General features: G+C 39.3%; 2 protein-coding genes across 3 annotated transcripts; both read right to left on the reverse strand.

Annotated features, from left to right (window-relative positions):
• Nucleotides 1-80: 80 nt before the first annotated feature.
• Nucleotides 81-7066, reverse strand: lypla2 (lysophospholipase 2). Its single transcript, NM_203956.1, has 9 exons — nt 6880-7066; nt 5204-5235; nt 4345-4410; nt 3855-3902; nt 3690-3760; nt 3543-3616; nt 3264-3365; nt 3006-3179; nt 81-1345 (listed from the first exon to the last, which is right to left on the reverse strand). Exons 1-9 carry the CDS (start codon nt 6955-6957, stop codon nt 1295-1297), a joined length of 696 nt encoding a protein of 231 aa, NP_989287.1. The 5' UTR covers nt 6958-7066; the 3' UTR covers nt 81-1294.
• Nucleotides 7067-7468: 402 nt separating this feature from the next.
• On the reverse strand, nt 7469-13469 carry pithd1 (PITH (C-terminal proteasome-interacting domain of thioredoxin-like) domain containing 1). Of its 2 annotated transcripts, XM_002933845.5 has the most exons (6): nt 13128-13469; nt 12435-12478; nt 12069-12146; nt 10631-10735; nt 9739-9847; nt 7469-7632 (listed from the first exon to the last, which is right to left on the reverse strand). In XM_002933845.5, exons 1-6 carry the CDS (start codon nt 13317-13319, stop codon nt 7531-7533), a joined length of 630 nt encoding a protein of 209 aa, XP_002933891.1. In that variant the 5' UTR covers nt 13320-13469; the 3' UTR covers nt 7469-7530. The 2 variants fall into 2 exon arrangements, with proteins under 2 accessions (XP_002933891.1, XP_004911675.1); XM_004911618.4 differs by lacking the exon at nt 12069-12146.
• Between the last annotated feature and the right edge of the window lie 59 nt (nt 13470-13528).

Below are 13528 nucleotides of genomic sequence, written 5' to 3' on the forward strand. Positions count from 1 at the left end.
AAGCAAATCTAGTTGTGACTTAATTGGGCAGAATGCGTTTGTGCCACATAAGGCTAATGAAATACACCAGAAAGCAGAAATTGGTACTAGTGTGTTTATTAAACAGCTCAGCATCCAACAGCATTATCTCTCCCTGTTTAGAACCAGATGAGACATGGACACAAGGAAAGCTTTTTGCTTAAAACAGCATTCCCAAGAAAACCTTTAACCCATTCCTAGGCAGTTAGATACCTTTTTTACTGAACACTATACTTCAGGTATAGGTAACACTGTCACCCTACTGGAAACGTGACCTATGTTTAGACACAAGTGAGAATGATTTAGGCCTGCTTACCCCTTACTGACAAGGCAATAATCTTTAAGGAGAGAGTTAGGGACACTGGAAGACTCAGTAATACCTAAAGGCATTCCAGTTTGATCACAGGAGAATGAGGACAAAACAATTTATCCTAAGACTTAAATGAATATGCAGGCCAGTACCAGCCCAACTACTGCTAACACAAATACTTTTGTGGTTACAGATGGCTATTGTGACCAATTGCAATAATCTCTAATGCTGCCTTACGTACGTACAGTTTGTTCTCAATTTATCTATCTTACAAGCAGGTAAAACATTTGGACCCTTTACCTATTCAAAATTCCAGCATTCCTATTTATTCACATAACACATTTATCGATCAAACAAATCATCAGAATTGGTCCATCTGAGCCCACACCACACAAAGATAACCGATACATCTGCACAGCTGTAGGAACTTCAGAAATAACTATTTAGGGTCTATTATTTAAATCAAGCTCAGAACATGACTGTTCCAACAGCATAATGTTTGGGTGCAGCAGGGACAACAGTTGGCTGTGGAAGAGTACCTACACCAAGGTACAGAAACTGTTGCTAAAGGCCTGAGCTCTGCTCCAAGGAGGATAGAGGGTTTAAGGTACATTCACATACTGTATCTTTCACAATACTCATTTGCTCCTCAGAGGTATATGATAGCTTCCTGATGTTACCAGTAGAAGACCCGTTACATCAGAATGACATGAAATGCAATACTAGGAGGATGTGTGAAGCAGCAGTGGTGTGAAGTCCTGCATTGCACCAAAACCCATTGTAGGGTGCAGGAGTGTAATCCTTCACACAGTACCTTAAACAGTTCCAGTCACAGCTGGCAGAAAAAAAATACTTATGTCACAAACCAGTGTGGGTGTGGATAAAAGGATGAGGAATCTTTTAGGTGAGAAAGAAACACTGAGGCGATGCTAAGTAACATTTTTCCTGAATCCAGTCACCAAAGTGTTACACTCGTGGGAGCACTTTCTCCAAGAAATCTTTCACTGCCATCATTTCCTGCAGTCACAAAAAGAAAAACACAAAGAAATGAAAGTGAGTGCCACTCCCTAACTTGAATGTTAAATGACATGCATGTTAGGGGAGCCAGATGGTGGATGCTTATGTGTCACTCCAAGCCTGCCCCATATGAATATAGTGCTGCCCAATGCAGGTAGTATTCATTGGGCATGGTGAGCAAGGACTTGCACCAGTAGATGCTTAAAGTGGGGCTGGTTGCAAAAACTATTCAGGTTCAGATCTATATTCACAGGACCACATAAATAATAACGAGGAAATATATATATATATATATATATATTGAGCAAAAGTCTGGAATGTGTCACTATATATATATTCAATAGTGTCATGGATTATTCTTCATTTCACTATACATATAAACAATAGTGTCATGGATTAATCCTATTTATTTCATTGATTAAGGATTATGTCACGTAATACATTTGACAGGAATTACCACAGCTTCCCTAGTCTTACTTAATGGAAACCCTGTGAGAATGAAACAGGTGCAAATGTTGCCTGAATATGCATTAGTAGGATATAACCTACTCATGCCAATACCCATTAATTCTGACATGAAGTAATCCACAACAATATCTAATTTGCAGCTTCAAAATACCATGCAAGATGTAAAGCCTCAGGATTGTGGCATTCTGTACAGATTTTTGGGGAGAAGATCTAAATTGGCCCTCTTATTTTATTCATAAAGCTTGACAGAACTTGAAATGTAAACAGAATACTCTATATTAAAAGGAAAGGTATAACCACTGGGGGTGGGTGCAAAGTATAGCAATTACAATCATTGGTGAGTGCCTTATTCCTACCCCAGGCTGGTGTTTCTGTCCCAAGGTACATTTCTCTGAACACTGCTACAATTTTTTCTGGTATTCTAGACTTCCCCAGGCCACCCTAGGCAAGCTCACATGCAATACAGTTTCAATAAGTAAAAAGGATTCCTTGGTCACCAGAACAACCTGGAAGTATCATGCTCTGTAGAGAAGTACACAGGCCTGGGGGAGTCACCTAAAAACTTGCCACCCACCAGTAATTCTACCTTTCTTTGTCTTTTAATGATTTAGTGCCACTAAAGGGGATATTCCTCTTACTACGACATTATAAACAGACATTTATATTTTCTTTATTTGGCCCATTTGTTCTAATTATTGATCAGATTGCTTCTCTCTAATCTGAAAACGTACAAAACAACACAAAAACAAGTGAGTGTTAAAATTCAAAGAAACTTTCTAGTGTACCATCATAGCACATTTTAATGGTTTAAAACCTAATTGTAAATGTCATTACTACTTAAATTGAATCTAATGGTCCCTTGCTATGCTCCGTACTGTGGTTCTTGACTACTGAATACATGTAAAACTAGCTTGATTATTGTGGAAATTGACTCTTGGCTGGAGACGAGCTGACCTGCTGGATTGTTTTAAAAGTCAGATCCAGTGGCGCAGAAAGGACCAGGGTCGCTCCTACCATAAGGTAAGGTGGGAACCTTGCCTCAGGCAGAGTTAAGTGTCCAGTTACCAGGGGTGACAAATAGAAGCCCCAAAAACGGCACTGCAAAGGACAGACTTATACAACTTTCAATTGCAATTACATTTACAAATAACTTTAGAAAGCCCTGATGCAGAAGACCAAATGGAGTTCTTACCTCCTGATTGGTGCTATGCATGACTCCAGGGTATGATTTGAACTGGACTTTAGAAGGGTTCAACACCGATTTCAGCTTCTCTGAGGTGAGGTTTCCAAAGCGAACAGGAATCATAGGGTCAGCTTCTCCATGACATTGCAGAACAGATATTTCCTTATTTACACCACTTGCAGCCTAAAAAAGAGATTGTTTTGCAAGTCATATTATATAGAAAGCATCCAGGTACTACCTAACCCTAATGAACCTTTTGCTCTGTACCTGAGGGAATGTCTTATGAAGAGGCAACCAACAGCTTAGTCCAATTACTCCAGCCAGTTTGTGTTGGCAGCTGAGGGCTGTGTACAGAGAAAGAGCCCCTCCCTTAAACAAAAAAATCAGCAGTTATTCCAGAGAACATGGCATTATCAACAAACACACTAGGTTATAACTGTACATGTTGCTCTTAAAATAAGCTTCAGAAAGAAAACAGGGCTGTCAAGCACTAGCTATTTCTGTTGTGTCAGAGTAGGCGTTCCCAAGCACACAGCTATACAATACCTGAGAGAAACCACCCAAGACAATCCTATTGGCCGGGATTCCATTCTTTACTTCATGCTCAATGATAGTCTTAACTGAAAGAACACAGCATTTCAGTGCAGTGATCTACAAAAAATGACTAGGATACATTAAAAGACAGCCCCTTACTGCTCTCTGCTGCCTTCTTGATTCCCGCCTCATCTTCAGGAGCATCAGGACTCAGACCCATCAGATCAAACCTTCACAAAGAAAGCAGGACAAACTATATACATCAAAGGCACCCTTGCAACACAAAGCTTATCTTAAAGCATCTAACTGAACTAAAACACTCACCATGCAGGCATCACCATCTTCATGTTCAGAGTGACTGGAATACGGGGCCTACAGAGGTCAAGATAAGTCAAAGTATATGTTAAGTGACTCCTTCACAGACAACACGCAAGAAGCACTAAGCTATAATAAGGCTTATGACACAGAGGGAAAATTCACTTGCAGTATTTTTCAGCTGTTGAAATATCAGGTGGATGTCCAAGGGATGAAAAATACTGTTGGAGAATTTGTTCCCTGTGCCGCAAGCCTAAGTCTATATTGGCCAATTGGCAGGCCTACACTCGTTCGCATAGGCCTGCCATGAGTATGCATTTTTGTGGAAAAATCCACTCTTTGTCTCTGCACTGGGCAGATCTCAATTGGGCAGGTTTGATTTTTCCATTAGGTTGGGGATTACATAGGCATACTGTGAGAAGATCTGCTCATTTGATCTTTCCGTGTATAGCCACCTTAGGTATAGAAATGGTATAGTGAGTTAGTATGAAATACTCACGCATGTGGGCAAATATACTTCACATGTGGCAGTCTGATGGCTGACAGTGCCTCGGCCCAGCCATGTCTGCAGAATAAAAAAAAAACAAATACAGTATTCTCTTATACATGCACACCATCTTTAGCTGCTAGAAAGGCTAAAATAATGACTGCTCCTCACACTCATTGGCAGATAAATAAAACTTGGACTCATAAAATTCCACTAAAATCCTGGACACAGAAGGGGCGGGAGCTTGGCTTAGTGTGCAGGCTAGGAGACAGGAAGGAAAGATTTGAGATTCTAGTCTTTCTATGCAATAATCATTACTGGGTAAACCTAGCATCCTGAAGACACTCAGCATGGCTGTTTACTTTAACCAATAGTCCTAGTAGCAGAACTAATGTCTTGTGGCAGCAACTTTTGTACAGTCACTTTCACTGCCCAAGTAAATTTACCCTGTCTACGGTACAGGCTAGAGGGATATAGTTACATATATTATGGACCCAAGCTAAGGGCAGCTAGAAACATATATTTAGTGCATAACAGAGAAGTTGTGTCAGAAAAACTGCTTGGTACAATTGCATCTTCCTATGGTAAAAATCAAATAGTGGTGACCCCTTAAACTCCACAAGAACATATCAAACTGACACAGTAGGGTAGTAGTTTTCACAACATCTTCTGATTTCCTCCATAGAACGGACTGAAAAGTCAAAATGTATGATCAGAATAATAAAGATAGGATGTAAAAAAGAGTAAACAGATAGTATGACAGTCAGGGTAACCCACACGGCAGGGAGGGACATGTTCAGTATCCAATGGCTAAAGTTTACAGGGGGGTATCTTTAAACTGGTACACTAAGACCTGTGCACCCACACTTACCCTGTGTCACCAAGTCCATGAAGGAATATCACCTATTTATATATATTAAAAAAAAAAAAAAAGAAAAGAAAAAACTTTACATTAGTGGATTACAGAACATAGATGGGTGGACAGTATATATCAGATTTGCTATGGGAATTATTCTGGGTTTTAACTACCAAGACCAAGAAAGCGGGCACATGTCTTCCTAAGGAGAATGCCTTGGCCTAGGTTAGCAAAAGGGTAACTCCCAAGCATGTACAACTGCAACTATGTAGGGAAGGAAGAACAGCTGCACAAAAAAGTTGTTTTATTAATTAACCATTTAAAAGGAATATAAATTGCATTCCGTGACTACTTATAAATATGGTATTTTTTCAATTTAAAGCTGGAGGTTTTAAATTGAGAAAATACTATTCACCTCATTGTTTACTATGCTGTAGACTACAATAGCATACACAGGCAAAATAAACAGCTTGATAGCTTAAGAAGGGGACCCTTTAGGAGGGATTGTTTGACAAATATATCTAGGTAATATTTGGGCAGATTTGTAAATCCCCTTAAAGGCTCCATTGCTATTTTGATGCAGCCCTTACATGACAGGTCCTCTTAGGCCCGCATTATGATCCAATCATAGATCTGCTCATTTGGAAATGTAAAAAAAAGAGCAAAACAAGTAGATTTCAGAGTGTACAGCCAGTTGCATACACTGTGAGGCTGTCTTACAAATCTGGTAAGGGTTGAGTGGGCTCCCAGCATCTAACATTACATTAATATTGTTACAGAAGGGGAGTAGATCCAGGCTCTAAATACCCAGGAAAAAAAATCCCTGCCCTCTACCCCTGTCCTAATAAAATGCTGCTATTATTATTCAGTATATAACCTACCCCCCCCCCCCCCCCAACTTGGAAAGCACATAGGTAAGTTTTAAACAGATTTTGGTCAGTAACTTTTATAAAGAGTAGGGGTTGTTTATATTTTGCAAAGCATTGGTTATGGTGTTTTATGCAGTGATATGTTGCAGGAAATGTGTTATAGCTAAATGGGCTGCATTTCTGCTAACAAAACACTATTTACACACACTCTTGCCAATCATTCTAGATGTGCCAAGACACATTTTAATATTCAAGGGAATAAAGGCATATTACTCTAAAACATGGACAAATACAGACACAATAGCCCAGAGCAACAAGACTTAGGCACACAGAAATTCTAGAACTGTATTAAAATGTATACGCTTTGCTCTAGGATCCACGTTTCAAACTTAAGCTCCCATGACAAAATACTGTCCAGCCCATGACTGCAATATTCTAGGCAGGGATACATTATATATTATATAACATTTGCCCAGTTGATAAAATTAGCTTATTTTCTGGCTAGCTATAAGCTATGGAAAGCTGCAGTACTAACTGGCAATTGCCCAAATTGTGCATGTCCACAGCTGTCCGTCTAGCCCCACCTACTCCGCATACTTTATTATCCATGATACCCCAATGCGGGGACAAAGGTGGCGCCCTTCCTCCATCAACCACCCTATGCGGTGTTCGTATTTCAGTCACTGCAACACCTCTCCCAACAGGAGGGCGACACGTTCTACATCTCTGACTATAGCAGTAAGCATACAAGTGTATGTCCTAGTAAATCCCATAATCCCTCCCACCACACAGCCCTTGTAGATAGGAAGGAAAGTGTCTCACCGCCCCGGTCTCCCGTTCCCCCGCAGGCACGGTCACGGCATCGGTGAGTAGCGGTACAGACATGTTATTCCCGCACATACACCGGAGTGATGACACACACCGCCCCCGTGACCCCTGACCTCCCGGGCAGTAAAAACAATGAGCTGCAGCAGCTCAACGATTCTAACCCCGGCGCATATCACGTGACCGCATCTATTTCCCCTCTACGCCGCCCCCGTCACGCAAGCCTTTTACCATCCTATTAATGCCGCCATATGCAGTGGGGCATTTCCTGACAATTCTACAAAGCCCGCAGATTATGCGCATTTACTTCCGCACGGAAATAAAGATTTTGGTTGGGTTAAAGTTTGTTAAAACAAATAAAAAAAATCCCTGTCACCTAGACTATATAAAACGTAGAAAATAACATATCCAGCAAATCAGAAAAAAATCCTGTTAATCTTTGAAGATGTCAGGAATTTTGCCCAGCTCATTTTATAATTATTCTGACATATAATAAATAAAAAATCTTTACTATGACCCTCCCTTGAAGCTACCTAACCAATTATGCCTTATGTTTTTACAATCCATAAGTACTCAAATACAATCATTTATTGTTTCAGCTGTTTATTGAGATCTTTGCTCATAATAATAGTCCACAATACAAATTCTTTAAGAGATAAAATGGGTTTGTGGTGTGATCTGTGATACTTTATGATCAGTTGGGTTTGCAGTAGCTTCATAATTGCAGATAGTCACTTCATGTCGATGAGCCTGAAAGAAACACACACTTTTTGTAATCGAAGTACATTTAAAAGGGGAGTATTCAACTATTTACACTTTGCCTAGACAAGAGCACAATAAATAGGAACTGCATTGGAAATTTTATTCCCAGAAATGTTTGCCCCTGTAAATAGGATAATTTGTGGATCTGCACCCTTATGTTACAGAAGAGATGTCATGCACAGCATGTGTGACTGCACTTCCAGATGACACTTTTTGTAAGACTGTTGCGCAAACTGGATGTTTTCCACCTGCGTTTGCATGCACCAGTTGTGAACTGACTGAAGATGATGCTTATATTAAACTTTTTTGGTCTGGGGTTGTTTTTTAAAATTTGTGCAAGGAGCCCTGGTTGCATTTGAAGTAACATTGTATAATGACTTATTGACGATTCCAGAGTTTGTGGACCATGCTTTCCTGTTGCAGCAGAATAATGTCCGAACACACAAAGTAAGTTCTGGACAGAGTAGGTTTACCAAGATGAAAGTGGAAACATTTGACTCGCTTTTACAGAGCCCTGAACTCAAGCCAACTAAACACATGGGATAAAAAGACTGATGCCTGATGCTCCAGTGGTTGAAAAGCCAAACAATATTGCTTCAATTCCTAGTGGAAAGCCTTCCTAGTATAGGCTGTTATAGGAGGTGGAATCCCCTTAATATTAATTCCTTGTTTGGAAATAAGATGTTGGCCATATAGCATATTTATTTAAAACAATAGGCTATGTTCAGTACAAGGCCTATTCAGTTTTTAGACTGTAAGCTCATTCGGACAGGCACCTTTTTTCATAGTTATTGGCAGCTTTGTATGTAAATATGTATTTCTATGTATACATCCATTTATTGTAATGCGCTTTGAAATGTTTTATGGAATATATGGAATTTTATAAATATTTAAAAAAGTGAGACATACGTTTAATACCCACTCATAGAGCAGTAACTTATTACCTGCAACATTAACATTAACCGGAGAATGCTAAAGGCATTGATGGAATGCTGTATTGCCAATATCCATTGATATTCACTGGAGCAGTATGTTGATAAATGGGCTGTAATATTTGTCACACTGTGACTAGATCTATTAGGAATTACCCCACTGACATAACCTGCATAGCTCTGCAAATATGGTATTCATCCTGTAATCTTTAGCCTGCTCCAAATTGGTTGCACCCATTGCTTTAGAAGTGTACACAGTCAGTCACCTTAAAATGGGCATTTCTGGACAATGTCTTTTAAACCAAACAACTGCAACTGTCCAACGCACATAGAAATAAGTATTATAAGAAAATGCCGATACCTGCATGCATGAAATAATTGTTGTATTTTCAAACACTAGCCAAAAGTAGGCTGTTAAGTACAAAAAAAATTAAAACAAGTACAGAGGTGCGAGATGATTGGGCTCACCAATCTAACCACAAGTCCAGCAACTTAGAAATAACTGCACAAATTTGATTAAGATCTTTATCTATTTCCATCTAATGCTGCCACCCTCCCACAGTGGGCATACTCAAATATTAGTGTTTTTTTTTTACTACTGCATAACTCAAATGTATTACCCCTAGAAACATGGAATAATAAGCATGCTGTGCTCTGAAAGTGCAGTCATATAAAAAAAAATCTACTAATCTTTCTTGCCATAGCCCACTATTGAGATAATGGATGATAAAAAAAAATAAAATAATAAATGGGGTGCCAGTGCCTTAATCATCACCCAGAGAAAAATAAAGATTTGCATGGTTAGCAATTGTGTTTAAGTGTGTGCATATATAGTAATAAAAACAAGCTGCACACTCCATAATATTTGTGTACGGTTTAAAGGAATCTGTACTTGTGTACAAGTTTAGACGACTCTGTTCTACTGCCACCCCTACTTATAACATTTCTCCTGTATTTGCTTGTGTTTTTTTGCCTATCTGGAATATAAAATCCACCCAGTACACTTAGAGGGGGAATTGGTACAGTAAGGACCAGCTGTATATGACATGGTGTTTTGTTCTTATGTATTTGATTTAGTCTTGTGAAACAACGTAGGACTGTATACACAGTGCATATAGTACTCTTTTCTTACCATGGTCTTATCAAATACTTATAATATTACCTCTGTCCATTCTCCCCTTAGGCCAATGTAGTAGATTTTTGTGTTCTCAGCACCAAAATTCTTAGAGATATGAATAGATAGATGGGAGACATTTGAAAAGCGAGATATTCTGAAAAAGCAAAAGTTAATAGTCACCCAATGTAAAGTGATTAAAGAAAGCTTGCATTTTGTGCCTATGATTCTGCTCAAATGTAAGAAACATAATGGAATGGTACAGCTGATTCCAAGTTGCTTCTCTATCATATAACACACAAACAAGTATCTTTCCAAAGAATTCTTAAAAAGGAATATCAATCATATGCAGTGTTAATGGGTTGAGTAGAACAGCTTTCTGGGAACTTGGTAATTTCATGGTGGGCTTTAAAAGGACAAAATAACTACTATTCACCAGATCTTCTATCATGTGCCAGGGATCGCTCGAAGCTGGCCCACAACATATGCGTGCTAAGTAAAGGTAAAGCTTCTTGTTACTGTGCATGCACAGTAACATGCTTTTCACATGTGAATGATCCCAGTTGACAGAGGGATCCCTGCAACATCCCAGAAGGTGGTGTAGCATTCCCTGGGCCAGTGCTTTTCTCAGTGATTATATTCACTAGGGGATGCTTGATAAATTTGCACCCCCAAGTGAGTATATTTACTTGTCCTTTAAGGCTTCCACACAGAGGGCAGCTGCATTTTGCTTTGTTATACAGAACACCGATTGATTCATTTCTCAGCAGCATAATGTATGAACGTATGCAATTAAATTGTCCCTGCAAACTTTATATGGCATAAAATGAAACTTTTTATAAAAAAAAATAAAAGGTTTAAGTTAAAGGTCTTTAGAAGGTAAACTACCCCTTTATTTCCATTCCCAAAAATTGCATTCAGCAGTATACAGGATTCATACTTTGTAGGGTACTCTAAATTTCCAGAGACATCAATATTCAGACTGAAGGTTTGATCAGCTTCTCTTCCAGTATCACCAAAACTCATGTGAGGAACATTCTTAAACCTAAAAGAAAGGCTTTAATAAATGGCTGTATTTATTGCTAATTAAATCCCAAAATCTTTATACTAAGTTACAGTCAATAGACAACATGTACACCATGCTTCACACTGTGTTTAATGGTAAATAAAGCCTTTCAAAAACAAAGCGCCCAAAATTTTAAAGCTGTTGTTTACACCAGGGGTGCATATTTCTTCCAGGGCATGTGGTCTCTTCTTGTTTATTTGGCAGATGGCGTACCTAAGTTTATACCCCTCTAGACTAAATGTAAAGTTTGCATACATGACAACATAAGGTAAATTACATGCTACTGCTGGCTACAAATCTCTCAAAAAATGCCTCGCCATAGACTTGCATTGGGGTCACCGTGAGTAAAACATATTACTTGCGTGGATCTGGCCAAGCAGTAGCATTTTTTTATGTCTAAAACCAGTTGTCTGCTGTACCTTCAGGCACTCACAGAAGCCTTACCACCTTAACTAAAGCCGATTACTATGTATTTATTTATGAAAACCTAAGGCCAAAGTCATACAGTGCACTGGCTCTGCTTCCATCTACATGCAGTTTGTAGGCAGGTGGGGAGAATCGCTCCATGTAGCTGCACTCAGGCTAAAGCTGTGCCTGTCAGTGCAGCTACAGAGAGCTGTGAAACAGATCTGCTTTCTTCTCTTGTGTACAACGCCAATGCTCTGTGCAACTGCAGCCTAAGAGCTATAGCAAACGAGGTGGTTTGCCTGGCAATCAAAACCAATGTGTGTGCCATAACCCACATTCCCTGTTAACTGTTACACACAAAATATATGACACCAGCAAAGAAAATTTTGTATACACACACTAATTACTTAGTATGCTTCATCTTAAGCCGGCCATACACGCATCGATAGAATGAAACCTTGTTCTGTACAATATTTAGTGCGTGTATGGCGTCTCGAAGAGGCGACCAATATCGCAAAGGCTGCAGATATCGGTTGTCTCATTGATGGGCCAGGTTAAAAGGTTTTGATGGCGCCCTAAGCAAAATCTACGTTTAGGGCTGAATCGGCAGGTGGAGGTAGAATTTTTTATTGTTTCTACCTCCATATCTGACAATTCAACCCTGAACGTCAGTGGAGGGTGGGAACGATCTTTCGTGCGACCAATGGTCACACGAAAGATCGTTATTGCTACGTGTGTGGCCACCTTTACCCACTATGCTGCACACACACATACCAAAAGAATGTATTGGCAACAAAGCCTACAAAAACCCAAGAGGGAATATTGGGCAAAACTCTTCAGTGATCCCATGGCCTTAACAACTATGTGCATCTGATCAACAATTTGCTTGATAATGAGAACTTACAGTCTTAATTCTGCAGGATGTGTATCACTGTCTTCTCCAATAAGAACAATCCCTTTTAGCTTCACATTGCCTGTAAACCTATATGAAATAGTCTAACGAGTTTATAATGCAAACAAATATAAAGCTCTGAGCATATAAGACAGACAAAGTTTCAGTTAAAAACTATGCAAAAACCACATATACAGGTCTTCCAACTAATTGGAGAAGTCTGCCATTACTGTAAATTCATTTAGAAAGCATAAACTGCAGACCTGTTCTATAAGCCAATATAAAGCGAGGGGGTTGGAGGGGGTGATTTCATAAGGAAAGTTCAAGACAGGACTGTAGTAAGCATAAGTGAAATTTAGTTAATACCAGCATACTTACGGGATGTTAAACAATAATTCTTCATCATCGTCGCTTTCTACAAACTGAAAAATAAAATCTGACATAAATACATGTAATTAATGTAGCACTTCTATAACTAAATCAAGACTTCACTTTCCACATCATTTTGAAATGTACACACTCCTACAATACATAAAGGAAAGGTGATATGTCACACTATGTAAAGCAGTATAAGTGAAAAAGCCATTGTATAAAGTGATCTGAACAAATATATTTGGTGTTTTGCATACAAATTTTAGAAGTTTGTAGCAATGCCTCTTTCAGACAGTCATAATAAGGACATATTAATATTGTGAAGAACTGGAAAGCAATAACTATTGCACACCTTTACAGTTGTTACCTAAAAATGCAGAGTTTTCAGGGTTAGCCACAACTGTGCAAGTCCCCATGCCAGAGGCAATTCTATTTGTGCACAAGGGAAACAGCACACACCATTCCAAATCTTTCCAGAATAAAAGCCTACAAGCCACAATCATTTATACTGTTGTGACATACACCTAAAACCCAATAGCTATAAAAATCACACCAACTTCACCTAAAATGACAATATTACGCGCATTTTTTTATTTAAATGATTTCTCATCAGTTATTCACACTTGCATCAGATATGTTTATGACAACTGAACTTCTGCTAAGCGAGATAAAGTGGTTATTGTATAGCCTATAGATCACCAGACTTCTGTCGTGTCTTTCCTCCCAGGCCCGGAAAACACTTCTTCCACTGCCCTCCCGACTTTCGTTCAAACACTGCAGCTTGTCAAGATCAATTTTCCGGAACAAACCATACTCGAGACCCCTCTCTGGGGCATCCGAATGGTCGGATTCACAGGAACAACCACCGCCATGACTGTGCCCGTGCGACATGTCCACGACCCGCCTCGAAATGATCCCGCCATCTTGCTACTCCAGCGTCTCATAACATTAAGCTCTATTACGCCATCTATGTACTCGCACGCACATACGTCGCACACAGTCACATGACCGTGTCCGGAAACTTGCCATTTTGGTACTCGCTCTAACACTGTAAAAGGTTTAGCGCCTTAGATACTGCTGTATTTTATTTAACAATCAAA

Source organism: Xenopus tropicalis, chromosome 2 (genome assembly GCF_000004195.4).
Source record: "Xenopus tropicalis strain Nigerian chromosome 2, UCB_Xtro_10.0, whole genome shotgun sequence".
In the NCBI taxonomy this organism is placed as follows: Eukaryota; Metazoa; Chordata; class Amphibia; order Anura; family Pipidae; genus Xenopus; species Xenopus tropicalis.